Source organism: Terrapene carolina, unplaced genomic scaffold, assembly GCF_002925995.2.
Source record: "Terrapene carolina triunguis isolate 2854851 unplaced genomic scaffold, T_m_triunguis-2.0 Scaffold517, whole genome shotgun sequence".
In the NCBI taxonomy this organism is placed as follows: Eukaryota; Metazoa; Chordata; order Testudines; family Emydidae; genus Terrapene; species Terrapene triunguis.
Genome location: NW_020664868.1, coordinates 4,149,118 through 4,157,766, shown reverse-complemented (window position 1 = coordinate 4,157,766; position 8,649 = coordinate 4,149,118). Strand labels below are relative to the sequence as shown.

The 8,649-nt window shown below is 63.2% G+C and overlaps 2 protein-coding genes across 2 annotated transcripts in view; one reads left to right on the top strand and one right to left on the bottom strand.

Annotated features, from left to right (window-relative positions):
• LOC113407909 (classical arabinogalactan protein 9-like) overlaps positions 1–2,070 on the bottom strand; it is a 45,258-nt gene extending 43,188 nt beyond the window's left edge. The window contains exon 1 of the mRNA XM_026658788.1: positions 2,063–2,070. Within this exon, the coding sequence (XP_026514573.1) occupies positions 2,063–2,070 (8 nt within the window). The remainder of the gene's footprint in view (positions 1–2,062) is intronic.
• A 97-nt stretch (positions 2,071–2,167) lies between these two features.
• On the top strand, positions 2,168–7,125 carry SIX5 (SIX homeobox 5; the record flags this gene model as incomplete). The annotated part of the gene is made up of 2 exons (XM_024207378.3): positions 2,168–3,404; positions 4,273–7,125. Coding segments are annotated over 2 exons (1,824 nt in total), but the record flags the coding sequence as incomplete, so codon positions are not given.
• Positions 7,126–8,649: the final 1,524 nt, after the last annotated feature.

The following is an 8,649-nucleotide window of genomic DNA, read 5'->3' as shown; positions in this document are numbered from 1 at the left end:
CCCCCCCCCCCCAGCCTACAACTCCTAGATCCTTTCCATCTTCCCTCTGGGGGGCCTCCAGATTCGATACAGTCTGCCCCTGCAGGGCCCCCCTCTCTGGATCATGTACACGCCCCTGGGAATCCTCCTGCTCCTCTACAGCCCAGTTATCTGCACCCCTCAGATTGTCTACAATCTACCCCTGGAGGGACCCCTCCCAGAAATTATACATCCTCCCCCCCCAGATTCTCCTCTGCAGGCACCCCATCCTGTACAGCCCTCTCCGGTTGGCACCCCCACTTGATCCTACATCCCCCAAAGATCCTATCCAGCTCCCCCTTGGAAGGATCCCCCTTCAATCCTATTCACCCCTCTTTAGATCCCATAGGCACCCCCTACAGGGACCTCCAACAGGCGGTTGGAGGGGGACCCTGACCTCTTGCAGGCTTCCCCTTGTAGGGTGAAGGGGACCTCAGCAAGAGGAACCCCCCCGTGCAGGCATCCCCAGCTAGATACCCCAATATCTCATCCTGCTACAGGGAAAGGGGGACCCCAAGAACCTATAGGAACTCTGAAGCTGTCCCCCCAGGGAAAGGAAGAATCCCTTTTGGTGAGAGGGGATGGGGAGCCCCAGGATTCTGGAGCGACCCTCGAAAACAACACAACCCCTCCAGCGGGAGGGCACCCAGTAATAGACACAGCACCTCCAAATCACCCAGGCAGACCCCCCCATTGTGGGGTGCGCTGGACTGAGACCACTCAGCAAGAGGCACTGCTTCCCTCCCCAAGTCTCACCCATGGGCAGGAGAGGAGCTGGGAGGGTGCACCCCAAAACCCCATGCGCCCCTCCCATCTCTCCCCCGGGACAGGCCAGCAGCCCCCCACATATTCATAGAGAGACTCCCCCCCAACTTCTCCTCCTACAGGGTCAGGAGCCAGTGCTGGGAGCCCCCAGAGAAAGCTAGATGAACCCCAAAATCTTGTGCACCCAAAACCATCCCCCCACAATGCTGTGACTCCCCCCATGAGAGCAAGGTGTATTCCCAAATCATATGCCCCAACCCATCCCCCACAGTGCTTGGACCCATAGCAAGAGAAGTGGCCCCTCCCCACACAGCTCCCGAGGGAAGCATGGTGGTGGGGGACAGGGTTTGCAGCCCCTCCCTGATACACCCTCAATACAAGAAGGGGGTGTGTGTGTCTTGACTTGGTGACCTTCCACCTCCCCCCATGGTGGGGGTGGGCTGTTCCCAACTCTCTCCCTTTGTTGTGAAATGTGAGACCCTCTTCCTCCACCCCCAGCACTCTGGCATCCTGGTGATTTTAGCTTCCAGCCGGGTGCTGGAGTCCTGCCCCCGGGGGCCAGTGAGTGCGGCCTGGGGCAGCTGGGTCCCGCGGGGCTGGAGACGTGGCCTGGGACGGCCGGATCTCTGTGTCGCAGCTCCTTGTACCCTGCCGCGTGGCGGGGAGGCCGATGCCCGACCGGGAGGTGCGGGGGGTGACTGAGACCCCACAACGAATTTAGCGCTGGGTCTCTGCTGCCTTCCCTAGATCTGTGGGGCCAGAGCCTCGGCTGGGGGAGATCGGCACAGCCCCAGAGACTCCAAGGGAGCGACGCTGATTGACCCCAGCTGGGAATCTAGTTCATGGCCTGTGTTATACAGCACCACCCGACCTAGTGGAGTCTCCGGCTCTGGCCATGTGGGCTCGGAGGGCCCCCCTCTGGCTGGAATCAGTCCTGCTGGGACTCTGCCTGGGGCAGGGGGAACTCTTGGTTCCCTGGGGAACTTTCCTACCTGTGGTGCAGCCTGGGGACCCCAGGAAGGTTTGTGTCACGAGGTAACTGAGCAGTCGGGAGGGTCAGGAGCTTTCAGTGCTGTTAAACTCACTGGCCCAAAAGATCCTGGCCCAGCGCAGGCACTGCCCAGCCCCAGAGTGAGAGGCAGGCCCTGCCCCTAGGAGCCGGCAGTCTGACTGTACAAAGGGGAAACTGAGGCACGGGGCGAGGAAGGGACTCGCCTCGCAAGCCGGAGCTGGGATTAGAACTCAGGTCTCTGAAGGCCCAGTTGGCTGCTCTACCCACTGGGCCATGCTGTCTCTCATTGTTCTCTGGATATCAGCCCCCTTTATGGTGGAGGCAGTAGCTAGAGGGGGGGTGCGACAGTTCTGGCTAACCCCCCGCCCCTGACAGTCCCTCTCTCCCCGCAGCGAGTCGGACGGGAACCCCAGCACAGAGGACGAGTTGAGCCGGGGGCCAGAGGAGACTGAGCTGGCCGTGGGGACGCCCGCCGTGCCGGACGGGGCCGTCGCCTCCGGGAACCTCTTCTTGCCGGCACCCGCCGGGGCCTGCTCCGGGGCCTCGTCCATCCTGCTCAACGGCAACTTCATCACCACGGCCGGCCCGCAGGCCATGCTGCTGAACGGCGGCTCCGTGCTCCAGGCGTCGGGCGGCGTGCTCATCAACGGGCTGGCGCTGGGCGACAGCCAGACCATCACCCTGAGCCCCGTGGCGTCCACCCCGCCCGTGCTCCTCAACGGCGCCGCCAAGACCCCGCCTGGCGCCTGCCTGGAGTCGCCGCCGGCCTCCTCGGCCAGGCCTGACATCAAGGCGGAAGCCGGGGAGTCGCTGCCCTCCATGGTGTTTGGCCCGGGCGCCGTGGAGGTGAAGACGGAGGAGAGCCAGGCCGTCAGGGCCCTGTCCGAGGTGCCCACGCTCCTTCCCCTGGCCCCGGCCGCGTCCGACCCGAAGGGGGCGCTGCTTCCCACTCCGGCCGGCTCAGTGCCCCAGGTGGTGCCGTCGGGCGAGGAAGCCCCCTGCCCGGCCCCGGCGCTCCCCCAGCCGGTGGTCTCCGGCTCCCAGATTGTCCCCCTCTCCCAAGTGGTGCCCGGTTCTCAGCCCGGCCAGGCCCTGCCCGTGACGTCGCCTCCCCCGGCTGCCGCCTCGCTCCTCCAGGGCTCTCCCCTGCTGTCCTTCACCTCGCCCATCCCGGGGCCAGCTCAGGTCGCCCCGGTGCCCGCCGTGGTCCACGTCCCCGCCCCGCCCCTGATCCCCATCTCCCAGGTCTCACCCCCCTCCCAGGTAGTGCCCCTGTCCCAGCCGGCCCCAGGCACCCCGGTGCTGTCCCCTCCCCAGATGGTGCCGCTCTCACCCACCCAGGTCTACTCGGTGCCCCAGGGGGCCCCCGCCCCGCAGCTGGTGTCGGTGCCCCAGGGCTCCCAGCTCATCTCGCTCCCGCAAGTGGTGCCCACGTCGCAGGTGGTGACGCTGCAGCAGGGGGTGGGGCCGATCCAGATCCTAGCCAGCGCCGCCCCGCTCAAGGTGGGGGCTCCGCCGGCGGCCAGCGGGACCGTGGGGCAGAGCAACGTGCACCTCATCAACGCCAACATGGGTGTGACCACGCTGCAGCTGCCCGCCGGCGCGCCAGGTACTGCCACGGGTGCCGCGCCGGGGGCGGGAGGGAGGAGCTGGCTGCGTTCGGCCTGGCCGAGGGAGCGCAGCCGAAATGACTGGGGGAGGATCGGGGCCTGTGCCCTGGCCGGGTGGATTTGGGGGCTGTGTGCGCTGGGGCCCCTGGCCCAGAGGTGCGGGGTGCGGGTGGAGGCCAGAGAAGATCTAGAGGAAGGACCTGAGAGGCGGCGGGGGGCGGGGACTGTTCCATGTATCCCAGAGAAGCGGGGGGCGGGTCATGGACCCAGGCCCCTGGAGAGATTATTTTGGAGCACCGAGGAAGCAGAGGGAGGCCTGGGGCTGTCGGTGTTTGGGGGTAGGGGGGAAGGGCGCTGAACCCTGGGACGAGGTCTCAGGGGGTTGGGGGAGTCCCCGAGTCTTCCCACCAAGACCCCATGTCTCTCCCAGGGTCCGGGTGCAGGACTGGCTGTGTGGGGGGGGGGGGCGCTGGCGGGGGGGGGCGCTGACGGGGGCTCAGGGGATGGTCAGGCTGGCCCCTTCTAGCCTGAGACCCGGAGAGCGGGAGGGGCTGTCCCACGTCCCCCACCAGGTCGGTAGCAGAAGTGGGAATAGAACCCAGGAGTCCTGGCTCCCAGTTCCTCCTACTCGAGTCAGGACTCCTGGGTTCTGTTCCCAGTTCTGGGAGGAGAGTGGGGTCTAGTGGTTAGAGCGGGGGGGGGCGGGGGGAGCCAGGACTCCTGGGTTCTATTGCCACCTCCGCTGATGACTTGCTGGGTGACCATGGGCTAGTCCTTTCCGCTCCGTTCCCCTCAGTCTCCCCAGCTGTACACCCACCTATCTGAGGCCTGTGGGTTTTCCCCCCACCCCTCTTCTCCCCTCTGCAGGGAACTTCCTCCTGACGAACCCAGTGCCAGGTGGCGGCACCATCCTCACCGGCATGACACTCCAGCAGGGCAAGCTCATCCTGACCGCCACCTTCCCGGCCACCATGCTCATGTCCCCGGTGCTCTCCGCTCCCGCCGGCAGCCTGGCCCTGCCCATCAAGCAAGAAACGGCGCCTCTAACATGCACCAGCGCCCCCATCCCAGGGCCCGTGAACTCCGAGGGCGCCGGGGCGGGCCAGCCGGCCTTGGCTTTCGGGGACGGTGTAGCCGGCCGTCAGCCTGGCGTCCTCTCGAACTTCCCCCAGGAGGGCCTGGTGCTGTCCCCGCTGCCTCAGCCGGCAGCGTGGCCCGGCTCGGCGGGCATGGAGATGCAAGCGGCTGGCACCGAGGGGCTCTTCGAGATGGAGAAGGGGGCGGTGGAGGTGCTGGACGGCACGGAGCCGAGTGGCCTACTGCTGCCTGAGGGCGAGGGGCTGCTGTTGGGCAGCTCAGCCAGCGACCCCCTGGATCCCGAAGGCCTCGACTCGGATGAGAAGGTGCTGACCCAGCTGCAGTCGGTGCCGGTGGAGGAGCCCCTGGACTTGTAAGAGGCTCGGCAGGCGGGCGCGAGACGGGACCGGGGCGCCACCTCCTAGGGGGGGGTCTCGGCCCCTCCGTGCCTTCGCTGCCCCCGGCGCGTCAGATCCAAACTCTCAGACATCTGTAGAGCTCCGAGCCCTCGCCCCGGATCCCACTGCCAGGGGGCCCTGGCGCTGCGGGCGCCTGAAAGGCTCTGGGCAATTGGGTGGTGCCGGATCCGTGGCTGCATCTGTGGGCTGCCATGACCAAACACTACAATTCCAAACTGGGGAGGGGGGGGGGAATCCGGCTCTGGCCAGGCAAGCTCCTAGCCCCCAGGAAGGGGGTGTCAGCTGTTGTGGCTTAGAGCGGGCAGGAGAAAAGCAGGCATTCGTGGGCTGCGGGGTCTCCCCTGCTCCTGCCCCCCCTTTCCTAGAAACACTAAGCGTCTTCCCAGAGCAGGGTGTGGGAGCCGCACGGCGCAGGGGGAGTCTTGGTGCTAAGGGAGCAGGGTTTCTGGGGCAGCTGCTGATCGGACCCCAGGTCCCGTCGGTCGCTGCGGGAACCACTGACTTTGTTTTCGGGTGGAGGAAAATTCTGGGGCCTGGGTCCATGCTCCCCTGTCCTGCCCTGGGGTTCCCCATAGTCTGCCCCAGCCACACCCCTTGTGGGCTCTGGGGGGCAGCAAATAGCCACACCCCCAATCCGCCCTCTATGCTAGGAGCAGGGATAAGAACCCTTACGTCAGCTCCCCATGTGCATGGGGAGGAATTATCGGGGTCACTTCTGCCCTGGTTAGGCTGCCGGAGTGGCACCGATGGGGCTGCGTGTGAATGTGAAGAACGAAATCCAAAGTCATCCCGAATTGCTCCCCCTGAATTTCATGGTTTCCCCGCTTCCACTCCTAGACACTACAAACCAGCTGACCTGACTTCTTATTTTTTACGTGAAAGAATTTTTATCTATATATAAAAATTATATATTTTTAGAAGGAGCAAATCCTGCTGCGTGATTCCAGCGTGCCTGGGACCGTCACCCCGGGGCACCTCGCCCCACCAGTATTTAATGGTCTCACTGTTTTTTGAATCGCTCTTCCAGCAGGAGGATAAACACCCCACGAGCTGAACCTTTTATATTAAAAAATAAAGTGCATTTAACTTTTGTAAACCTTCACTACGTCGGAGCGGTGGCCGCTCCTGCCTTGGCCAGCGGAGGCCGCGTTTCCCGCCAACCTGGTGGGGTTTGTTAGAGAGGGTACGTTGGACTGGTCGAAGGCTTTGGACTCCCCGAAATCACACTACAGAGCTACTGGAGAGCCGTGTTGGTACGGGGTCCTCTCCACACAGGATGCCTGGGTTCCAGATCTACCACAGGACAGGATCCCTCCCCCTGTGGAGCAACCAGGTTCTAGATCTGCAGCAGAATGGCACCCCCGTGTCCCAGACCCACACCAGATCAGATCCCAGCCTGATGGAGTAATCCGGTTCTAGATCTGTGCCAGACGGGGATTTCTGCTCCATGGAGTAACTGGGTTCTGGATCCACGCTGGAGTGGGATCTGTCTGCCACCATGAAGCTGTTGGGTTCTAGATACACATCAGAATGGGATCCCTGCCCCATGGAGTGCCAGATTCTAGATCCATGGCAATATGGGATCCTCCCCAAGGAAACCACCAGGTTCTAGAGCCACACTGGAACTGGATCCTCGACAGTGCAACTGGAACCACATCAGAATGGGTTCCCACCCCATGGAGCTTCCAGGGTTCTAGATCATCTGAATGGACCCCAGCTTCATGGAGCTTCCAGGTTCTAGATCCACACCGGGATGGGTTCCCACCCCTTGGAGCAGCTGGCTTCTCTTGGACCCACCTCAGAACAAGCTGCTCTTTGTGGTTTTTCAGTCTTCGTCATCTTCTGGGACCAGCTCCCCTCTCGTCCTCTCCTCTTCCCCGGTTCCTCATCCTCAAAATCCAGAGCTTCCGTTGTGACTCCTCGAAGTTGTCCCCACCGTGGCACCCGTGGGCTCCTCCGGCACCCTAGCGTCCCATGAGCCTTCTGGATTTCTTTGGCTGTCCAAGACGAACAAACCGGGGGGGGGTCAGCTCTGTCTGGCAAGCCAGAGGGGTGGCACCAATGGTTCCTTTCCTTCCCCCTCCACCCGTGCACCATGGTTATCTGTGGAGGGACCCAGACTGGACACTTGAATCTTGGGGCACTGCCTCCTGTCCCACCCTCTCACCAGGTACTAGTGCATCTCACTATTATTATTATTTTTCACCATTTTCCTATTTTTTTTTTTTTTTTTGGGGGGGCACACAATTTTTTCCCCGCGATATTCTTTTTTTTTTTTTTTTTTTAAAGAAGTTTCTGTCGTCGTCGTCCCTGTATATTATTATTGTTGGGTTTTTTTTAACGTAGCGCTCTGCGTGTGTCTGTCTGTCTGTCCATCCATCCATCCTGGTACTGTATGAAATTTGTATATCCATAAATATATCTATATTCTATATAAGACCGCCTGCTGCTGCTTGGGTTTGGGAGCGTGGTGGGCAGGGGTGGGGGGTGCCAGGGAAACTGGCAGCAGCTGCCCCCTTGGGTCCCCTTCCACTGCCACCCGTGACCTCCTCACTCAACCTCCCAGCAGGCCAGTGCTCAAGGGCGGCCAGGCTGGGCGTTGTCTCCATGGTGAGCGGCACCAGCAGGCCTCGTCCCTCAGCAACCCTCACCCTATCCCATGGCTTCCATCTTGTATGGCCCCCCCAGCTTGAGTGGCACCAAGAGGCCTGGCCTCTTGCCTCCCGGCTGTGAGCTGCACCATCAAACCTTCGTCCCACGTCACCAGCCTTCTCTCCCCTGCCTGCCACCTGCCCACCCCCCGGCTCTGTCACCCAGGCCGCACTGCCCCATGCCTCACCCTGTTCGCTGAGCTGGTTGGGATTTGGGGGTGGGGGGGTTTCACGTGGGGAAGGTGATGGAGGGGCTGGCCCTGGAGCCTGTGGCCCTAAACCTGTACGTAGCCTCCTGGGCTGGGCCGCTCCCAATGCTCTAGCCGGAGTGTCCCCTATGCCCAGCACTGAACCAGCTGGCCCCACCCCGGCTGGATCTGCACCCGGCGGGCAGCGTCGCTGGGTGCCAGGCGCTGGCTTTGTTACCGCACAGAGAACTTCTGCTGAGACTCGCCCAGGCGTGCGTGTATGTGACGGGGATCCGCAAGGAGCAGGGCGGGGGAAACACGGCCGAGTCAGGCCCCCCCTCCGCATACAAGTGGCTTCGCTTTGTGGTACCGCAGGCCTGGCTGGGCGGGGGCGAGATGCGCTCGCTGCCTCGGAGCGGCCCGGAGGTGGGCACAGCCTGCTTGGCGTGGGGAGGTGCGTTATGGTAGCGCCTTGGAGCGCCGGGTGTGGAGAAGCCCCCCCCCCATCGCGCTAGGCGCTGTACAAGCACCAGAGCTGACGCTTCCGGCCCCGAGGGCGTGTGCGGTTCTTGGACTCGCCTCCATGTTGCCTTCCTCCCACTGCTCCACCTCGGCTGGCCGTGGGCCTAGCACGCTAGGCCGGCATTTGGGAGGGCCGTTCTCCCCGCAATGCTGTTCGTTAGCCCTGCTTGACCCCTGGGCCTTTGCCCTTCTGGGGAACTCCTGGCTTTGGTCTCCCCCCGTCCTGGGGTGAGACGCTGCCGCTGGAGGGTTTGTGGGACACAATCCAGACGTTTCCAGGGGTGGGGGGAAGCTGGATGTGGGGGCCTGGCGAGATCCCTCTAGCCTGACATTGGCCTGAGGCGATGGACGTGGGTCAAGTTTGTGTCCTCGGTGTTTTCTGGCCAA